The 22,536-nt window shown below is 41.6% G+C and overlaps 1 protein-coding gene across 2 annotated transcripts; it reads right to left on the bottom strand.

The window, feature by feature from the left end:
- Positions 1-423: 423 nt before the first annotated feature.
- glg1b (golgi glycoprotein 1b) lies at positions 424-22,319 on the bottom strand. 2 transcript variants are annotated; one of them, XM_028956685.1, is made up of 27 exons: positions 21,874-22,319; positions 17,893-17,922; positions 17,071-17,157; positions 14,576-14,791; positions 12,949-13,152; positions 12,232-12,303; positions 11,201-11,387; positions 10,640-10,854; positions 10,423-10,544; positions 10,076-10,177; positions 9,109-9,262; positions 8,367-8,384; positions 7,958-8,095; positions 7,679-7,765; positions 7,428-7,490; positions 7,092-7,205; positions 6,527-6,615; positions 6,244-6,361; positions 6,039-6,131; positions 5,703-5,840; positions 5,417-5,540; positions 5,185-5,327; positions 4,754-4,855; positions 4,536-4,643; positions 3,013-3,133; positions 2,776-2,882; positions 424-2,665 (listed from the first exon to the last, which is right to left on the bottom strand). In XM_028956685.1, exons 1-27 carry the CDS (start codon positions 22,174-22,176, stop codon positions 2,495-2,497), a joined length of 3,426 nt encoding a protein of 1,141 aa, XP_028812518.1. In that variant the 5' UTR covers positions 22,177-22,319; the 3' UTR covers positions 424-2,494. The 2 variants fall into 2 exon arrangements, with proteins under 2 accessions (XP_028812518.1, XP_028812519.1); XM_028956686.1 differs by lacking the exon at positions 8,367-8,384 and having other exon boundaries at positions 21,874-22,318.
- Between the last annotated feature and the right edge of the window lie 217 nt (positions 22,320-22,536).

Raw genomic sequence — 22,536 nt, forward strand, 5'->3', positions numbered from 1 at the left:
CTATTGGCTAAAATGTTTTGTCTCATCTGATTTATCTTAAAATAATCCATGTAAATGCTGCGCCTTAGTGCAGTTGTAGGCTTTATGAATTAGCTCTGGTGACAATTGTAACAATGATTTCTTCTATCAAAGAATACAGACATGCAGATCTAGTGGAGGAAAGAGATCTTTTAAGACTGTTTCAAGGCTTGTCTGAACACTTCCAGTTTTGAGCAACGCTATTATTATACCATGGAGCTTTCTTTTCAATATTAATACACTTTTTTTTTTACTGAATCAACAAGGGTATTTCAGAATAATGCATCCATGTTGTCTGCTACTTGTTGTAAGTCTTCTGCAGAATGGGTGATCGGCCATCCACAAGGTTGGGGGAAGATGTTTAATAAACTCTGAGCATGTGGAATTAACGAACAAGAGACAAGATATGAAAACCTGCACACACTTTTACTAAACTGACAAATTTTGGACTGTACAGGGAAAGAAAACCATCTGAACATAAATGCACAATGTCAAACCTGTTACATCTCAATATTACATGGCAGAATCAGAACCAGTAATAATAACACCCATAACTTTACACAAATGAAAATAATTACAAAACTCCTCAGACGAGATAGTGACTAACCGGGAGCAGAGTCCTGTCTAGTTTTGGACCGGTAAGATTAAAGTAATGTTCTATTCACTTCAGCTCCACCACTAGTCAGTCCTTGAAGTAGTCCTATAACTGAATTTATTTAATAACGATATCAATAAGAAGCTATTGTTTGGTTTATTAAAACCTCCATAGACAGTGCTGAACAGATGGCTGACAATTCTGCATCATTTGTGTGAACCGAAGAGATTTATGAAAATATATCAGGTACATATGAACTAGTGAAGCAGGACTAGAGAATGTGAGTAATAAATTTAATACCGTGGTTTTATATAACTGCCCCATAAAGCAATCTATGCAGGGAAAAAACATTAATTATTGTTACGCAATATTGAGTATTTTTAATATAGCATCTGAGACTAAGGCTTGAAGCATTACCTGCTCTGGTAATGACTCTGATGGCCCATTGATTTTGTACCTTCTGCAGAGTGATATAGCAGATTCTTCTGCTCATATTTTCCATTTATCAAACAGGATCAAGGATCAAGAACAGCCACAGTAAAACAAAAGTAGAATCTCATTGGTGTGACTGTGGACATAATTATGTTCCATCCATGAATGAACAGTGTACAGTGTAATTTTGACAAATCTACAGTTCATTTTACAATCCATGATCTGCATGGGCATCTGCAATTAGGATTAAAGGACAGACACACCCGGAGCATAGAGTCCACTTCCACTCTAACAAGGGGACAGTTTAAAATCTCACAAGCATTCAGCCCACTACAAAAATCTGACATTCTCAGGCATAGAATTGAAAAGGCAACAATAGAGCATTAACATATGATATACTTCACCAAAACAGTACTTAAACCAATTAGTTGTAAACAATAAATAAGGCTATGGGCATAAAAAATAAACAATCACATGAATTAAAAACAAATTGTGCAATGATTCAGTTAGCATTTACAAAATCAGAGCAAGAGAAAAAGAACAGTGCACACATACCCTTAGATGTCCTCCATACCAAGGCTTTCTAGTTCAGCTTCTGGCACCTGAGCCAGATGTGGGAATCTCAAAACGGGCCATGAGGTTTCAGGTTAAAAGCTTGAGCAATTATGGCTCATCAGACTAGCAAGGGCATGTTGCACCTACCCTGCTGCATCTAATGCTGCATCAGCCAGATGTTGTATGGCTGTATAGCCCGAAGCAGCTGCATCTCCAGGTGGCATAGAAGTTGCAGATTATTACAGGGAGAAAAAGCCTCACAGGGGAGACTGTCCACCACACCTGAACATTTTTACCATATACATGGGGATCAAGGCTGTCGAACATCACACACACACACACACACACACACCATTCAATTTACTCCAGTGAGATGATCCATATGAAATGAAACACCAGAAGTAGGGGGTGGAGTTATTTTGCTGTCCAGTTTCTGATCAATCTTCCACCCGCTCGTCCAAACATTCTGACTGCGCATCAAGCTTGGGGTTACAATAAGGCAAACAAAAGGGGGGATAAAGTCATAAGGTCTTTCTATTTTACATCACAGCTTGCACAGCCATTTTTAACAGCTGTCTATCACTTGAGAGATCAGGCAGAAACAAAATGGAGGCAGAAGTTCAAAACGGATCCCTCAGAGACCAAAGCCAGATAAAGCGCAATGGGAGGGCAGGGCAATAGAAGGCTTCGAAGTTTAAATCCGGTGAGCTGAAGAGGTGTAGACTTGCACCCCTCTCCTGGCACAGGCCCAGTAGCACTTAAATCACCAGGACCTGAAGCAGTGGAGGTTGTTGTGGGATGGAAGGGTCATGCCAGATGGAGATGTACTGGGCAGCAACAGAGAGAAGGGAGGGAAGAGCAATGGGTGTTCGGTGGTCCCCTGGTCTCCTCTCTCTACCTGTCCTTCAACTCCCTGGTGACACGTTTGGTGATGCGGCCACACAGTAGGCCAATCAGAAACAGCATGCAGACAGCCAGTGCAATCATAAGCAGTATGTAGTTTTTGGAAGGAGACTGTAGCACCCGTGCTGCCAGGTCCACAAAACCATCAGCAGTCCGGGTCACCTGGCAGATAGAGAATGATGGACACACAGACACATGGTCATTAATATGCTCTAAGGGTATAGCAAGAGTGTATAAGGAGTAGAAGAGAGCTGAGATCAGCACATTCTGACCTTGGCTGCATAACCCCACATGTCGATGCGGTCCTGCATTCTCTTCTTACATTCTGGCTGCAGGCGAATGCGCTTGTCCTCCAAAGCATCCAGCAGGCATGACATCTCTGCACAAACACGAAGAGGCACAAGCATGAAGTAAACAATTTTCAATCAAATACAAGTGAAGGATTACATGAGCTGGGAGAAGTCAAAGTTTACCACACCCAACTACCAGTAATAGGTGGTGGTACTCACGACGTCCACGGCCAGGGGGGATGGCAGCACAGTGGTGCTTCAGGTCTAGTGCACAGGCAGTGTGCAGTACAGGGTCAACAAATATATCAGCCTTACTCTCCTTCAGCATGTTAAGCACCTCCTACAGCGTGAAGAACACAGAAAGGATTTGCATGATTCCCACACTTCACTTGCCTTTTTTTACAGTCACGACTGCTTTGTTGACTATTGTCATAATCAAAAGCCACATGATGAGGTAACACAATTTTCCAAAAAATTAAACACAGTGATAAACCTAAAATCATACTTATTGGTACTAAATCAATATTATCCAAAACTGACAGCATTTCAAACGATATTGATAACTGTTCTGTCTCCCCCTCTCATCAGGTTCACAGTCTAGTCACTTCTCGTTTGGATTATTGTAACTTCATAATTTACGGTCTACTTCACAAAAAGCTTCTACCTCCAAAAGTTTCAACTGGTTTAAAGTTCAGCCACCCGCATCATTACTAAAACAACTTGTAAATCCTTTAAATCCTCACTCAAGTACACTTTCTCTCTCTAAGACATTTGCACTGTGTAAATGATTTGTAGCATATATGCATTTTGTTTTATTATGTCTTATAATCTTGTCTTTTATTGTAGTTTTGCTTTTTGTTGTATTGTTGATTGTATGGTGTCCTTGTATGTCAAAAAGGAGCCTTTTTTCCCTTTTCTCCTACTTTATTATTATTTATACACTATATGGCTACAATTGTTTTTTTTCCCTTTTCAATTTTTCTTTCCTTTTTTGTCATTAGACCCCTGATAAAAAAATCGCAGTCAAATTCTGATATGAAAGCTTAGAAGCTGAGTGCGTACCTAGACGGGGTTGTTGGGATTAAGGTAATAGCCCTCGTATGGTTCAGATCATATTTGACTGATCAGTTTGTGGACAAACTGGCCCTAGGCTATTATTTTTAGGCCCACATTATTTTTATTATTATTATTATTATTATCATCATTAGCGGTAGGTAGGCCTATTATCATTACTAGGCTATTTTTATAATTGGCAGTAGCACTAGACTTCTAATGTGAGCTTGCAGACATTAGTATTATTAGTAGTAGTAGGCCTATCATCATTTGTAGGCTTTATTATTGTTATTATTACTAGGCATCATCTGCATTTTTTACAGAAGCTTGCAGGTACCTGATGTTAATGTGAGAGCTGAGCCTGCTTTGCCTTGCAAAGATCCTCAATTCATGGTTCATGGTGTTTAATAAACATAGCCTCATCATCCTCGATTTGTGCACAATTGCGGTTCATTCAGTCTTCTGTCACTCTTCAGCTCAATAAGCTGTTCCTGTATATCAATTGATAGCTCATTTGCTGTGCACACAAAGGGATCTCGAACCCCCGCAAAAGAACAATAATGCTCTTTAAAGTACATCGCAAATTGTTTTCTCATTGCTGACAGGTGCTCAGACGCTGATTGAAATAGGGAGAAATCGTATTACGTGTGCGCGTGTATTTAAAATAAAACAATTATGTGGAGCTCTACCTTCTTACAGGCCTCATGTTTCAGCTTGAGCAGGTTTCCCTTCAGACATTCCTCCACCTGGCCAGTCTGCTCCTGTGCTGCTGCCTCCTCTGCACACAGCCGTGTGATCTGTGTACACACACACACAATCAAGTTTCTAAAACACATTTTAACTCCATAAATCCTCATGTTTTAATAAACTGCACTTCATTGCTGCATGCTCCCCCTGAAGCATTCACCTCCTCACTGCAGTGCAGCTGAAGCTGAGGGTCCAGCCTGTAGTCCAGAGCAGATTCCTGCAGAATCACTCGGATCTGGTCCTCACAGTCCGAAGAAAGACGCTGTAAGTGAAAGTGAAGTGATTGTCATTGTGATATACAGCAGCACAGCACAAGGTGCAAACTCTGCATTTAACCAATCACCCTTGGAGATCAGTGGGCAGCCATGACAGCCATCCAGGGAGCAGTGTGTGGGGACGGTGCTCAGTGGCACCTCAGTGGCAGCTTTGCACATCGCACACTTGAACCGACAACTTCTGATTAAGGGGCCACTTCCTTGACTGCTAGGCCCCTATGAAAACCCACAACCTCTGTATCTAAACCACACCCCCAAAGCATTTCTATCATTTTGGATGAGGACAGCCAGGGCGGGTCTTTATTTGTGGTCTCACCTGGTCAGCATACTTGAGTTTGAGACAGGAGATGACCTGGCCCTCCAGTTCACTGTCATCGCTGGCCTTTCGCAGGATGTCCTGGCAGAATTTTGGGATGTCAGCCTTGCAGGCCTTCCTCAGTACAGGGTTCAGTCTGTAATCTGAAACACACACAGACACAAATGATCAAAACATCCCTTAGGAAGCATCAAACTAAATTGCAGACAGGAACAGAGTTCAGGTCTTCTACCTGTGTTCTGGGTGATCTGTCGTTTTGTGATCATCTGTTTGCACTTGGGGTCCATCATCTCATTGTTCTTGTTCTGCTTCAGGCAGTTCAGCATGTTCTTCGCATCAGCCTCTGAGCAGAAACGCTGAGGTGACAAAAGCAAAGAATGAGGTCCTGATGCCCCATTGCCAAATTCGGTCTCTGTATGGCTGTTCCAGCTGGTAGATCACTTCATGCTTCGTCCACTGTCTAATGAAAAGAGCTGATTGTTCTTGAACAAACCGAGAGGTAGAAATGGAACAGGCACCTTGATCATCTGCTTGCAGACACGCATGAGCTGGTAGTCTAGCTCTGGGTCCATCATCTCAATCTCCTGCAGCCTAAATATTTTCTGGTGGCACAGCTGGGACAGCTGCTTCTTATTCTCCTTTAGACACTCGATCATCTGAAAACACAAAATATAAATCACACGTCAATTCTTCTTAAACTGGTTTAGATTATGGGTCAGTACCACCCAGATTATCAAATACAAAGAACAGATGAGACAGTGCTATTGTGCTTCTGGAGCAGACTGTTTAAAAAAAACTATGCCCATTAAATCGGTAATGTTTAAAAAAAAACAAAAAACAACAGTACTACTCGCCTGGGCATTACCGAAATCCACTGCAGGACACAGTCTCTTGATGTCATGTTTGCAGGAGTCATAAAGCTCTGGCTCCAGACGGATGTCTTCTGACTGTAAAAGATGGAGGAGGACAGGTGCCATGAGCTGGATGACTGGTACACAGATACACACACCCTAACCAGGGACTGGGAACTGGACTCTTATTGTGAATTGTTATGCCCACCATCTCCAACTCCTCCACTCGGAGTTGCTTGCGACACTTGAGAGAAACCCTCTGTTCCTTCACATCCTGCAGGGTGTCATTCCTCACAGTGGTGCTCAGACAGATGACAACATCCACCCTGACAGGAGCAGGACACAATGTGCTGATTTTCAGAGAAGGAACTAAAAGCAAATGTCTAGAAGGACCATGCAGAAACATACACATTCTGCAAGGAGCAGAATTACACTCATCACTGTGGACATATTTAAATGAAAAGAATTCCGGACAACACAGCAATGCTCACTTCTTCTTAATATTGGGACAAAGCTTCAGCACATCATCTTTACAGGCCATCTTAAACTTGTAGGAGAAGCGGAAATCCTTCATCTGAACCTGAGAGCAAATAAGGGGAGTTACAGTATGACATTATGCCTTTAATAACCTGACACTGATTCCTGCTAACCTTCCAAATCCACTTGGTTCTCTGAGATGAAATAAGACTTATGAAACACTAAAGAAATGTCAATTTTATATCAGCCTTGTTTTTACAACCTCAACCAGATACGTGAGGCAGGATACTCTCCTGAACACAGAATCTTATTAGTGTTCCAAGAATTCGACAAGTTGTATTTTCTCAATACATATTCCAGTTCTAAATGTTAAAATAACCTTTTTAGTTTAAGGAATCAATTATGTATAGAGAGCACAAAAAGTACTACTTTTATAACTCATACACATTTAATTTTTTTTATGCTTTCCTATTTATAATTATAATTTATCACATCACAAGTCAGAGTTGAACCTCTTAAAATTTTGTTAAACATACTCAACTGTGTGTGTGTGTGTGTGTGTGTGTGTGTGCTGCATACCAGCTGAAAGTGTGTGACTCCTACAGAACACTTATCATTCATCTCCTTTTGGTGTTTGTTCTGCACCAGACACTCCATCAAATCTCCAGAGTCTATCTGGTTATCAGCAAACTCCTGCATAGAACCAGGAGAGAAAGAGTGAGTGCTACATGTGTCCTAAAACATGTGAAGAGATGGGGCTGAAAATGTAGAGAAACCCACAATAAAGCTGCTTTACTGGAGCTTCTTGCCGTTCTCTTCCTCAGCTAGACATGATTCCCCCACATTTCTTAATAAAGTGTGACGGTAACAGAGCTGATGTGTGCCACATAAATGTTAACAATGAGGGAGACTCACGTGGCAGTGGGACTGGATCAATGCCTCACAGGCTCGGATGAGCAGCGCCTCAATTTGGATATCCTGCAGATAATGCGTGCATTTTAACTTCAGGTCATCATTTCCACTATTCCACTTGTTTATTTCCATCATTCCACTTGTAGACTCATGCACAGGTGCACACACATACACAGTTGGAAGACCACTATTTCAAGTTCAGCCCATCCAACATGCATTAGTCCCACTGCTGTCTAGCAGGTACCCTTCTCTACCTCTGACTCCAGCTCAGTCAGGTTGCCCACCACATCCCTGCAGTCAGTCACCAGGTCTTCCAGGTGGTCCTGCAGGCACTCCAGCTCCTACACACAGACAAACATTCTCCTATTCACAAAGCACGGAAAAAACAGACATGATTGGAACCACAGTTTGGGATTTGAACCTGCAACCTTTCAGTTACGAGTCCACTTCCTTACCCAGAAGGCGACCACAGCCCAATTCTTTTCCACTCTGCCGTTCACAGGATGTGTACCAGCACCACCGTCTTATCTCACCTGGCCAGTCTCAGTCTTCTCACTGCACCACTTGCCCAGATCAGTCATGCAGCGTTTCTGCAGCTCCGGATCCAACTTCACATCCAGAGCTCTCTGGTGAAGAATTCTCTGTACCTCCACCTTACAGTCCCGTGACAACTGGACACAGATCAGTCACAAATAAGAACACACCAGTACACACATGCATCTCATATCACAGCAGAGACAAGAGAGACCTGATGCCAAACACACGTATGCATGCAGCTTTCAAATCACAAAGATCCCAACATTCACCCATGAAATAGAGACATGATCTGAGCATAGCAGCAATTTTAGAGCCATTAATTTATTAATGAATTGATTGATTAGACCCATCACCACATCTATAGTAATTACAATTTTAACACCCCTTCAATACAAAGTCACTTACATTATCCAACAGTTCCAGCTGTTAAATTCAAATAATGGTAATTATTTTTTGTATTTTCAAAAAATAATGAAGTTATCATAATGGATTTTTATATGTAAATAAACATAACAAAGGCATTAATAAAATACTTCTACAAGATATGCAAATTAATAAAAATACTTCTACTATATATATATATATATATATATATATATATATATATGTGTGTGTGTGTGTGTGTGTGTGTGTGTGTGTGTGTGTGTGTGTGTGTGTGTGTGTATTTTACAGCAAGTAACACTTCTCAGGCTCAGTAATGTGCCAGACAAAACAGTAGTGCATCATCTGAACCTGTCTCATCATTAAACATCCCCTCAGGTATAAATCGGTTCTGTTATTTAAAAAATGTTCACCAGCCCCTGTATTTACTTCACTAAAACTCATTAGTTTTACCTGGGAAAAAGTATTAGAAAACAACACAGAATTGGTGAAACTAACTGATGTATTTGCTAAGGTACTAAACTATGTAAAGGTTCCTGATTGACATTCGAATAATCTGACAGACTCATCGCTTCACTCAAACAGACTCAGTTCTGCTTCTGGAACCAAGAACAGCATACCCACCCCAAGGAATTATTAAACTATCTGTTATGGTTTATAATTATTTTGAGACTGTAACCCAAGGTATCCCTGTTCAAGCCTCAGTGGAAAACCCAGTGGTTGTGTTTACTCTCCTGGCTGTCGGCTGCAAAGGTTAACATCTCACCCGTCGGCCCTGCTCCTCTGTGCGGTAAGCATGGCGATAGAGGCAGGAAAACACGGCACCATGAGGCATCAGCTCATTGGTCTCGTTCCAGCTGTGAGTGTGGCATAGTCTGGCTGCATCACTCTGGCATTTCCGATACAACAGTGGGTCCAGCCTGGGTCACGTGGAGGAAAAATGTGGAGTTTAATACAAAGACATGCAAATTCATCACTAGTGTGTGTTACCACTAGGCTACTACCATCTACTAACATCTTACAGTGACAGGGACATAATGAAGAGCCCATTAAGACATACTCCATGTGATTTTGGAATATATAACAAAAATAATGTTGTGGTTGCTGTGAAACACAGGTTCAGGTACAACCTTGTGCTCATTTTGTAGTGCAAAGAGAATAGACAAGGTTTTCAAGAGTCTTAGTAAGATCTTTAATGATTATTTTATACACAAAGTTTAAGAGGGGGAGGAGCACGTAGGAATGATGGCCACACCTTTCTTCCTCATTCTAGACTATTTAAAACCCCTCGTCAATACGCCACACACCCAGGTGCAGAACAGCGTCCCTCCTCCTCTTTCCAATCTCTACACTCCTAATAACCCTTCTATCCCACAGGTTAGTGGACATCACAAATGTGACCACACCCACATGCAGATTCTCAGCACTTACACACCTGTTAAAGATACATCAACAAATGCTGTTTTCAGAATGCAGATGCTCTAATGGTGTGGAGTGTGTGAACGGGACTAATGACAAGAACAGTCAGTCTTACTGATGTGTGTTCACAATATAATTTAATAGAACAGAGCAGAAGGGATGCACAGGAATTTTAACTTTTACATGAAATCCAAAAGATTACAACAGCAGGGCATTCAGACCACAAACAAATAAATATACCCTGGGTATGATAGTGACGGGATAACTGTGTGTAAAGGTGAAGATGTGTGTGTCTGCTGGAGAGGTGGACTCACTTCCAGTCCCTTGAGATGAAATACTGCAGCTCCAGCAGCCGGTGCTCACAGTCCTCCACCATCTTTTCTGTGTACAGGTGCTCCATAAGACATGACAGGATCCTGATCATCAGACAACATGGAGAGTAAACATGTGTGAAAAACACAACCACAGTAGCAATAAATCCTTTCAATCATACATGATTGTGATTGACTACAATAATTTTCAAAAAGTTTTGCCTACAGTGCTGCTTTAAGGTCAAAACTTAAAAGTGACCAATACTCTCCTCAACTTCATGCCGGATATAAGAACACAGACAGACAGATGCAGACAAAGCTAAGGTCTTCTGCAGAACATCTGAACTCACATGGGGTCTCCATTGCGGATGTGTTTACAGGCGGTCTGGATGACCGACTCACATGCTTCGTTCAGTGCTCTGTCTATCCGATAATCAGCCCCAGGGTCAGCTGATTGGACAAGTGCCTGAAGCTGCAAGAGTCACATAATCATAATCATAAGGACATGGAAATGTCATTTACTCCACACACAACACAGCCATGAACAGACAGTGATTGCAGGCTCACAGCATTCTGGCAGAGGGTGTCCATGGTGCCCTTATCTCCGCGGCTGACCCTCATGAGACAGTGCAGTGTGCGACCCTTGCGGTGGAGGCCAGAGCAGTGGGCATCGATCTCACCACGGCAGTGCAGCACAATCTCTGGGCTCAGAGAGTAATCCTCCATCAGCATCCGCCGGTAATCAAGCATCTCACCCTGACAGTCACCGCTCACAGTCCGGCCTGAAAGGGGACACGCACAATTACGTACACAGTACCAACAGACAAAAAAACCTTCAAATATCAAGTAGGGTTTTCAAAAGGCAGACACAGACACACAGACATAGGGAGACAGACCAACCTCTGTGCACAGCTGACTGCAATAAAGTATTTGGATAAATCATACTTTTGTGTTTTTAAACAACTACATCAATAGTGTGTTATGCACAGAGATGGAAAAAGTACTGATAAATGTATTTAAATGTATTAAGTAAAAGTAGCTTAACTTTGATTCAATTCTACACAAGTACAAGTATTCATCAAAAAATGTACTTGTGTAAAAGTAAAAAAAAAGCAGAGGCACACCAACCTCTGTGCACAGCTGATTCCAGGCAGAGTAGGAGGTAGGACAGACGAGCCTCACGTACACGCGGCATGTTTGTGTCCAGGTTGCAGCGGTATTTACGCAGGTCGGCCTTGCAGGCCTTGGTGAGTGAATAGCTAACCTTATAATCCTGAGCGATCAGCTTCTGTCTGGTAGTCAGAGCATCCCTGCACTGCAGACAAACAGGACAATTAGGTCAAAGGAAGATAAAGAAGGGGGGACACACAGACAACACAGACCAAACAGACCAGAATACATTTATCAGATTCCCTTATGCAGAATGACTTAAAATCAGTAGTTACAGGGACAGTAACTACTGGAGCAACTCAGGGTTAAGGGTCTTGCTCAGGGACACAATGGTAGTAAGTGGGATTTGAACCTGGGTCTTCTGATTCATAGGCGAGTGTGTTACCCACTAGGCTACAACCACCTTATAGAAATCAATGCAACGAAGGAAGAAAGAGACAATCTTTACATTAAATTCTAGACTTCTGAACCACATGTGTGTGGATCTGAGGAAATTGTGATGTTATATGACTGGGTGGCATGTTCCTGTGGTAACAAGTTTCCTCCTCATGTACGTATGGTCAGACGCAGTGGACCGTGATTAAAAAAGCACCACAATTCACTATAAAACCAATACTAATCATACTCAATAAAGCCTTTTCCTAATTTTTTTCCGCATATTTAGTCAAAGAATCAGGTGGCTGTTCAGTTTCTGGTTCTGTCAAGATCATTAGACATTTTGCAAGTTGTCCACAGCCAGTAAAAATGGCCAGGAGGTATGACGTTAGAGATATAACTGGGTACAACCGCCACCTGCCACCTGTAAAATCTTGTATCCGGGGCAGATCAGAGGTGAGCAGCGGTGAGACAAATCCCATGCTGCTGCAAATGGAACCTGGTTGTGGAGTGGCCTATTTCACGCCTCTCTGAAATGACTGCATTTATACAAAGCTTTACAGCATAATTAGCAACTATAACACCAACTTACAAAAGCACTCAGTCCCACATACCTTCTCAGACATGGCCTCTTCAAACTTGTGGTTGAACAGGCACTTGTAGACTCGGCCCTCTCCGACTTGAGTCTAAAACACAAAGCAGAAGAACACAAGCATTAAAATCCTGCTAGACTCCCTCTACACATTTCCAGCACAGACCCAGATGAACTGAACTGCAGTGGAAGGAGGCAGACCTCAGACATCACATGTGACCTTCACATCAACAGAAACACATGCCAGATATGGGTCTGTGTTGCAGGTTCAGACATGATCCAGCAGGTGATGTAGATAAAATAAAGCACAGTCATTTTTCCTGGGTTGTGTGGAATCGAAGAGAAAAAAAAAACAAAAAACACACACACACACACAAACCAAATCTGTGCACTAAATTGACTTCATTTACATTGGGGTGATCCGCGGGTTGGAACATGGATGTTGATACTGGAGTGCAAAATTAACACCAATGGAAAATTGACAAGAAAAGGTCTAAGCCCTATATATTTACCTGGTTACATTCAGTATGGTTTCGACAACAGGTTTTGCAATAAAATATGTTAATATACAATTCTTAATAGGTTTAAGGTGGGGGTGTTTGTCCAGGGCACCAAACAGGCTAGAACCGCCCCTGCTCAAAAGAACATATAGCATCCCCAATCTAACACCAAACTGTACACGCAACAGATCGCAGCTCGGCTCTGTGTTTGTGCGTGCATGAGTGCGTGTCTTCCATACGTTTTCACAGAAGCGCTCCCGGTCGTCTCGGCATGAGAAGTAGAGATAACGGTCAAGGTGGAAATCATCAGCTGACAGCTCGGCCACGCGCATGATTGCCTTTTTACACTCCTCCTGGATGGTGTGAGCATGATCCTGCTGCTCCGCCTCCCTCACCAGCGCCCTCTCCAGGCAGGCGATCACCTCCCCCTGAGAGTGCAAGTCCTAATGGGCAGAAAACAATTACATATAGCAGTCATGTGACTCATCACATACTGTTCAGAAAGAAAGACATGTCCTTTTCTCACTTATTTCTCAACTGACAGCTTGCTTGAATGCTCTTCATATTAATCAACCAATTAATAATCAAAATTTAAAAATGCTAAATATAATTGTATAAAATTGTGTGTCTGTGTGTGTGTGTGTGTGTGTGTGTGTGTGTGTGTATATATATATATATATATATATATATAAACAATTTAATAATGTTACACAAAAGCTAAACAACAAAAAATGTAATTTTGACAACATACATTTTTGCTAAATCCACTTTATCACACAGTCACCCTGCTAAGCAAACAGTGTTAAATTCACCCTAGTTAGGCTGTCCTAGTTAGGGTACCGGGCCACAAGAATACCACTATAACTACATATTTCATTATCAGTCGTACAATGCCACCATCTGCTGCTACTTCTGTTCTCCATGTAATCAAGCGCACAGACTACTGGCAGATTCCAGTGAAAGACCAGCAGATAAATCCTGGTTCCTGGAAACTGCTATACAAGCACTTGGCATGAAATGAACCAGAGGGTCACCATAGCCACCACCACCATTACAACTACAGCTTCAGGGATCTTCAAGTGGACCAGTAACACCATAATGGACATGTAATGTACACAATGACACTGGACTACATTTTGGATTTCTCCACCTCTACAACTGTAGGACTTTTATTGAACAAATCATTATCAACCCTGCACTGACACCACTTGCTCACTCTACCCTGGAAGGGTTCCCTCTCTGTATCACTCCTTCCCAACGTTTCTTCCTTTCTTTTTTCTCTCTGCCCGCGATTTTTTTTTGTGTTGAGCGGTGTCAACTGTAGGGTCTGTCAAAGCCCATTGAGACATACTGCATGTGATTTTGGGCTATATAAGAAATAAATGTTGTATTTTGATTTTGGCACAAATCTGTTTCCATATAATAACACTTGGTTCTACAGTCAGGACAGTTAATTCCACAGAGTTTGGTTGACATGATCTAATCAGAAGATTATCAGTCTGAAGCAGGTGTGGGGTTTTGGGTTTCTTGATTTGGAATGGCTGAATGTAATCTGCCAATGTGTTGTCTATCAACTGTAAATGTGCATGTGTGATCTGTAAATGTGTCTTTTGTAAGTGCTTGTGAGATGTAAATGTGTATCTACAAGTATGTGTGTTTTTTGTGAGTGCGTGTGATCTGTTTAATGTGTGTGTGATGTGTGATCTGTAATTCTGTATCATCCGTAAGTGTGTATGTCTTTTGTGAGTGCGTGTTGTCTGTACATTTGTGAGTGTGTTTCATCTATAAATGTGTGCTTTTTTTTGTGAGTGCACGTGATTGGTAAGTGTGTGCATGATCTGTAAGTGTGTGCGAACACTGCCTCACTTTCTCGCCAGTGTTGATGCTGCCGCAGCGCAGTGTATTGATATCTTCCACACACTTGTCCATGAAGCCGCAGATGAGTCTGTAGTCGCTGAAGATGATGCTGGTCATCTTGGTGATGTACTGGTGACACTGGTACTCTGTGATGTTCCCACGGTGATCCACCAGGCAGGACACCAGGTAGCCCTTCCCCCGCTCCTCTTCAGCACATTCTTTAATCTGAAAGACGTGGTTTCAGGGTCATTTCTCAGAGTGGCTTCTGGTGTGCCAGTAAATAACTTTACCAGAACTGAGGAACATCCAGTTCAACAGCAAACTGGCCCTCTCCCACTCTTAAAAGTGTGGTTTGAAAAATGCTTTAAAGAGCGGTGTAAGTTTGAGACAGACATGGTCATTAGGCACGTTCACCCCTCCACCCCAACCACCAGAACATGTAACCATGGCGTAAACATCTCCTCAGCAGATCTGCTCAAAGTTAAACATGTTAAATTATATTAACAGAACAAAGGTGAAGGAAATTATTTATTCCAAGAAGTGCTGACACAGCAAGACACAAGAAGAGAAAGATCATGACACTCGTAACACACAAATTTAATTAAATACATTACAAGTGGAGTAAATAAATATTATTGTGAAAAGACCTTGACCTCAGCATGAAACCAGCAGAGAAGGTGCAGCTCACCACTCACTGACCTTGTGAATATGCAATAAAAATGACAGACATTTCCTGGTGTAGACCTCTATGCCAATGTTTTATTAGTTCACTGTTGTCAGAGTTGGACTGTAATAAAGTTTTTAAATTTTTACTTTAAGGACACCACGTTATAAATTTCACTTTTAATTCCATTACAGTATATGACAGTCATTATGTCACTTTTTTAGAAGTTATTGAAGTGAATTGAAAGTGACATGATGTGAAACACTGCAGCACAACACACGGTGCACACAATGAATTGTCCTCTGCTTTTAACCCATCACCCTTGGTGAGCATTGGGCAGCCATAACAGTGTGTGGGGACAATGCTTTGTTCAGTAACACCTCAGTAGCGCCTTGGTGGATCAGAATTCGAACCGACAACCTTCTTATTACAGGCCGCTTCCTTAACCGCTAGGTCACCACTGCCCCATTATGACATAAACATTCTACGGTTTCTTATCACATGATCAGACACACAAAATATTTTTTTCTTAAAAACAGAAATCGTTTTGCTGGAGTTTGCTGAGACCCAAAACATTTATTTTTTCTAAACAATATTTCCGCCACATACTCGTGTGGACAGAAAAAAAACTATTTTCTGAAAAAATGCTGACATATTAGCCCAACTTCCCATGTGACCTCTAACCCCAAACACATCATATATAAATCAACTCCAAAAAATCCTCTGTATTTTTTGAATGAAAAGAGAAGGCGATGACATATTCTGGATGCTTGATATAGGGTGGGTAAGAAAGTGGACCAGAAAGTTGCAGGTTCGAATCCTGAACCGCCAAGATGACACTAAGGTCCCCTTGATCAAGGTACCGTTCCCACACCCTGCTCCCTGGGTGCCTTTCATGGCTGCCCACTGCTCACTAAGGTTGATGGCTGGTGCTTCGAGTCCGGACGCCTCTGCAGAAGCAGTTTGTTTACATTTTCACAGACTGAAAAAAAAAAAAAAAAAAAAACTAAAGAAAGAACATGAACTAGTTCTTTTTCAGTGTGAACTGGCACAACACTGAGCTGGACATTATGCTAGCAAAGACATTAAGCTTTCTTCTCTGAGCTAATAAACCAGATTTATCCTACCACCGTGTTAAAAAAATAATGAAGCTACACTGGTGTGATTTTTATACTATTTCTGTATGTCAACATACATTTCGCTAGATAATAGTATCATAACATGTCATAACATACCCAAAAGCATAGCATACCATAGCATAGCTTACCTCTATATGTTTTTTCAAAGGGGAGTTTTTAAATGCCAACAATTCTTTATGTTGAGGCACGCAAGGACTCATTCTTTGCTCCTTTGTACTCAAATACATTTCTTAAATCCGGCCAAAGATTTCTTTGTGATTCAGAGCTCAGTAGATGCAGCTCTGGGTCCATGTTGAATGTCTCGTCTACCAGCTCGGGCTGCGAACTGACGCGCTCGGCCATCATTGGAGCTAATAAAGCCGGATTGGTAGGAAATGGCAAACAACGCCAGAACGCAATAGGCAACTATGCAAATTTTTCATGCAAAATTTTGAGGAAATTGTGTTCATAAAATGTAACGAGTAATGGCATAAATTGTAGAAATGTAGTGGAGTAGAAAGTACAGATAATTGCCGCAAAATGTAATGGAGTAAAATAAAAAGTATGCATTATTATTTTTACTTAAGTAAAGTACAGATACGTAAAAATTTACTTAAGTACAGTAACAAAGTACAAATACTTTGTTACATTCCACCACTCCTTGAAAGCATGTACTTTTGTACTTTTACTCAACGGGAATTTTAAATGCCACAGAAACTCACCTCAGTGATTGTGCTTTTACACACTTCCACGGCCACGGATTCAAATTTAGAGTCAGTAGTGAGGTTCAGCTTGTAGTTCCACAGCAACTGCAGAAGAACCCATGAGGTAAAAGGTCACTTAAAGACGTCCACCTCCATTAAAACATACCTTATCACAAAAATTACTGAAAAAGATGCGGACAAACAGAGCATAGACAGAACCTGAATGGATAAAGAAGACCAGACGGTTTGGGGATCCAATCCACTACAAATCAAGGTCTGGCCAACATGCAGCATCTGGTATTGTGCGCTGTGTGCAGCTGATTTTTATCTGGGTCTCAGAATGTTGATTCCATTACAGCAATATCCACGCACCAGCATAACTTTGGTTGCGTTAAATGCAGTAAATGCAATGCAACACACAGCTGGATAAAGCAGAAGATTGAGAAGTCTTCTCAGTCTCAACCTGGGATTTTAATCACAGACAGCGAGTGTCCAATTCCAATCACATGTCAAAAGTATTGAAGTTGGACACCCAGTGTGTGTTTACAACACAGTGAGCCAGGTTTGCATAACAGAATTAACACCAAGCTGTATTAAAAATTCATTAATGTATAGACTACACCCAAGGCCATGTAATTCATGTGTGTGCAAAATGCCATTGGTTTTCAAGCCTCAAAGGCCACAAAAACAAGCAAAAAATTATACATCAGAACGGCCTACAGCACAGTGTTCTGATGGGAGAGTGGCTTAAACAGCTGCCATATTATTAGCTGTTGAGATTTAACCTTTTTAACCTGATGCTGCAGTAGAGATCAGAGGAACAGGAATTTAAATACTTACATGGTTGCAGTCTGTGGCAATCTCTGTTTCCTGGAAGCGAGAGACAGAGAGAGAAGTCATATAATAGCACACAAACACATACAGCTCCTGTAAAAAGTGGCGCTCATTCAAAAAACAGCATAATGACAGACAACAACATAAACTAACAAATGAGAGGCAGTCACTCAGATAAGTCTACTTCAAACAAGTAGATGTTCAAACTATGATATGTAAAAATTATCTGGATTTTGAAATTGGATTGGATTTACATTAGAATGAAGAAAAAGTAACAAATTACATTTACTCATAGGGTAAAGGTACTCATAGGGTGGTAGTAGCCTAGTGGTTAACACACTCGCCTAAGAACCAGAAGACCCAGGTTCAAATCCCACTTACTACCCACTTGTGTCCCTGAGCAAAACACTTAACCCTAGGTTTTTGTGAGTAATTTGTCATTTTTAAAGTAGTTTTTTTAAAAAAAGGTAATTTTACTTTCACATTTTTTGGCTGTGTGCTTAGGATCGTTGCCCTGCTGAAAGATGAAGTGTCTCCCCAGGTTTTCTTCCAGGATGTCTCAGCTGCAATCATCATTTCCTCTATCCTGACAAGTCTACCAGTTCCTGCAGCTGAAAAGAATCCCCACAGCATGATGCTGCCACCACCATGCTTCACTGTAGGGATGGTATTAACCTGGTGATCAACACTGCCTGGTCTCCTGCAAACGTGATGCCTGGCATTCATACCAAAGACCAGAGAATTTTGTTTCTCATGGTCTGAGAGTCCATTGGATCGCTTTGGCAAACTCCAGGCAGGCTTCCATGTGCCCTTTCTTATGCCCAGAGAATTTCCAACCCCTCTCCTAAAAAGTAACTCCATTGACCATCATAACTTCAAAATGTGCAAAGCATTCCACTTGCCTGATGATTGGATGTGAAAAGTAGTAAAAATTCAATCATGCGAGGTGCTGAAGAACATGTGGGTTAATCATTTTTTTTCTGGAAAACGGCAACGCTATTTTGTGGTTGCGCCAAACAGGATGTGTTTATGGTGTAATTTCCGGGAATGCCCACTTTGATTGGCCGCTCTCTTCCTCGTCCTGCCTCTCTGCATTTTACTCACACACACACTGAAACGGCACATCCTGGGAAAGCCGATTGTGTGACTGGCTAAAAGTGGCTGTAATTCTACACCATGGTTGAATTTCGGAAAGAGACTTCAGATACAGTTTTACATATACCACTAAGACTTATATAAAAGCAAAAAATTGTTCATAATATGCAACCGTTACTCTACCATACAGGCCTGATTCTCCAGGTTCTCCTCTGACTATTGGTTTCTTGGACACCTCCCTGACTAAGGTCCTTCTCCCCAGATCGCTCAGTTTAGGTGGCTGGTCAGCTTTAGGAAGAGTCCTGGTCATTTTGACTTCTTCCACTTACTGATGATGGAGGTCACTGTGCTCACTGGGCCCTTCAAAAGCAGCCAAATTTTTTCTGTAACTTTCCCTAGATTTGTGCCTGTCTCTGAGATCTACAGGCAAATCCTTTCACTTCATGCTTGATTTGTGCTCTGACATGTCAACTATGGGACCTTATATATACTAGTGTATGCCTTTCCAAATCCAATCCAATAAACTTTTTTCCACAGGTGGACTCCAACTAAGCTGCAGAAACATCTCAGGGATAATCAGGGGAAACAGGAGGCACAGGAGTTTTTTGTTTTTAATACATTTGCCAAAACCTCAAGTGAACTTTTTTTTCCCCACATTGTCATTATGGGGTGGAATAAGGTTGCAACATAACAATGTGGAAAAAGTGATGTGCTATGAATACTTTCTAGATGCACAGTATATGCTTTTTGCCTGTGTATTCCATACATCAAACTGAACATGAGTTTTACAGTTTAATACTGTAGTATTCTGTGTATTTCATATATCTGCAGTCAGTGTGCTCATTTGTCAGTAAAGACAACTGATATATTTATGTTTGCTATAGAAAGAACAAAAAGCACAGTTTGTTAATAAGGAATTGTTGAACATTTTCACAGATCTGGATACATTGATTTTGGCTTTATTTTCTCTTTTTGTAATGTCTGAGTTGGATACAATTGCGAATTTGGTACATTTGTGGCCAACTGTGCTTAAAAGTTGAATAAAAACAACTAGTGCTGTATTTATGACTAGTCCTTTTTTTACATAATGTAATTTTTTAACATAAGTTAATTGATTTAGTAAATTCTACATTTTTAGATGGGTACTTTTACTTGAGTAGAACAGTGAGAACACATTACCCAAGACTGTGGAGAAACCTGGGAGATGGTCAAACTGCAGATGGAAAGATTTATATTCCTGTCTTCAAGCAGTGATGGACAGAAATTAACTAAATGTAATTTGTTACAGTACTTATTTTGTATGTTTTGTATCTGTACTTTACCAAAATATTTACATTTGTGGAGGAGATTCAATCTCAAATATCTTTATACTACTCAAAAGGAAGTTGTTCCCTTTTTATCTTTAAAAATCTAACCTTTGACCTGTTATATCAAAACTAGACAATGGCAATACCAGGCTAAAGCTATATGACCCATTTCAATTTGATGGCTGTGTTAGTTGTTTCAGTGTTTATAATTATTTTATACTATGGTATGCTTTTCAGCAATAAACGTAAAGTCATAACTCAACACTGAACACTGTTTTTCTGCTCATTGGATTAAATCTAAAGTCACTTTGAGAACGTATGTGGCTTGCTGCGAGGTTTGCACTTCTTAAAAGTGTAAGAAGTTAAGACAATAATGTTGTGTTGTAGATCTCTGTACACTCAGAGACTGATAAGGTCAGCTATTGCTCCATCCATACACACAAACACAAATAATGCAAAGATAAGATGACAGCAGTGGAGATTCATGGTGAGAGTGACAGTCTTATAATGTTTTTACATGCCTGTGACCAGAGATAAAAAGCAGCCACCTCACCTCTCACTCATCCGGATGTGAAATTTGCACGACACCTACTGCTCAACACACAACATCACTTACTACACCTCTCTTCCATCATCAGACCAGACGAGCTGTGTGTGTGAACAGAGGATTAAAAAAAGCTCCAGATGCAGTACACAAAAGGTTTGGAGCATTACAACTTCAATCCAAAATGGTGTTCTCTGCTGCACATGAGTGGGATTAGCAGCCTAGAGATAATCCATGTGCACATAGATGTCTTCTCCATAATTCAGACAGAGAATTTGCAGCAAGAACCCCTTTTTGGAGGATCAGAAGGGTGATTGGAGAGGGTTCAAGCTATAGAAACTTCAGGTCATACGGTTCTTGATCTCAATTGGCTGGCATCATAAATCCCAATACAGTAATGCAGAACTTCTTGCTTAATTAACAGTTCTAATGCATTATTCACAAAATTGCTAGCAGCCTGTAAGACTGTTGGTTTAATTTATTATTAATTTAAAAAATAATTGTCTCACACACTAAGCCGCAGCCAACTAGTGTTTCTTCTAGTTTACCTCATGTCCAAATTCATGTTTACATTGTTTGAATAATCACTCCTTATACTGTTTTGGTGCAGTTCTTTGCCTACAGGCTTCTACATGCCTGTAGGTTATACCCTAGCATGCAGGACAAAAGGTTCGAGGTGTAAGCAGTGATGGGGACATGCATTGTGTCCACCCCACCACCACAGACCCCAGATGAAAGCCATGTGGATCAACTTATGGTGCAGAACAAGTAAATATCATTTAACTCCCTGGTCTGGGGATAACCAGGCTGCAGCACTGAGCTGGTAGATGTAAAACTAGTCCGAGATAGCACACCTAACACAACTTCAGCAGGTCTGTGGTGGGACTGTCTCTAATATCTACAGGACTACCTGTCCACCACCACACGAAAAAAAGAACAGGAGCATCACAAACTCCCAGGACCTCCAGGACCTCCTGGACAGGAGTATCTCCCCACACCCGACCCTGGTCTCCGGCCGAAGCCCCAACAAGCGCGCCTCACCTCCTTCCGGTCCTGCAGACACTCCAGAACCGCCAGGTTGTTGTTCCAGGTGTGCTTGGGACAAAGCCGGGTCAGGTCCTCCCGACAGGCCGCCTCTTCTGCCAGCTTCCAGCCGCCGGATCTCCGGCTCTGCGAGGCCTGCGCGTTACTCAGCCCCGCGACTCGGAGCTGCAGGTTCTGCAGTGGAGGAGCTCCGTTAGCCGGAGATTTAAAGGCCTGGACGGAACGCGAACACAGCGCCGCGGACAGCAGCAGCAGCAGCAGCAGCAGCGCCAGCAGCTCAACACGTCCACACGCCGCCATCTTCGGGGAAATAGTTCCGGACGGAGCAGCGGCGATAAGTAGTGCGCCACTCCTGTTTCCACCCCACCACTACCAGCACCGCCTGCTGCTGGCTGAGATCATCTCCAGATCTTCCATCCACACATCGTCTCACTCTACACTGGAACTCATTATCGCATACTGTCTCAGTGTAGTATCAGTAGCCACTATCCAGTAATGTCTGTATTATGTTCTCATAAATATAGTTTTACTTTTGATCAACCTTCTTCCCATTTATTCTATTTTTTATAACTTGAATATCTTCTATCTATGTATGGTTCACTGCGTGTTGTACTGGTATAACTGTGCACATAACAAATAAAAACCTTGAATCGTGAATTT

This window comes from Denticeps clupeoides, chromosome 16 (genome assembly GCF_900700375.1).
Source record: "Denticeps clupeoides chromosome 16, fDenClu1.1, whole genome shotgun sequence".
Classification (NCBI taxonomy): Eukaryota; Metazoa; Chordata; class Actinopteri; order Clupeiformes; family Denticipitidae; genus Denticeps; species Denticeps clupeoides.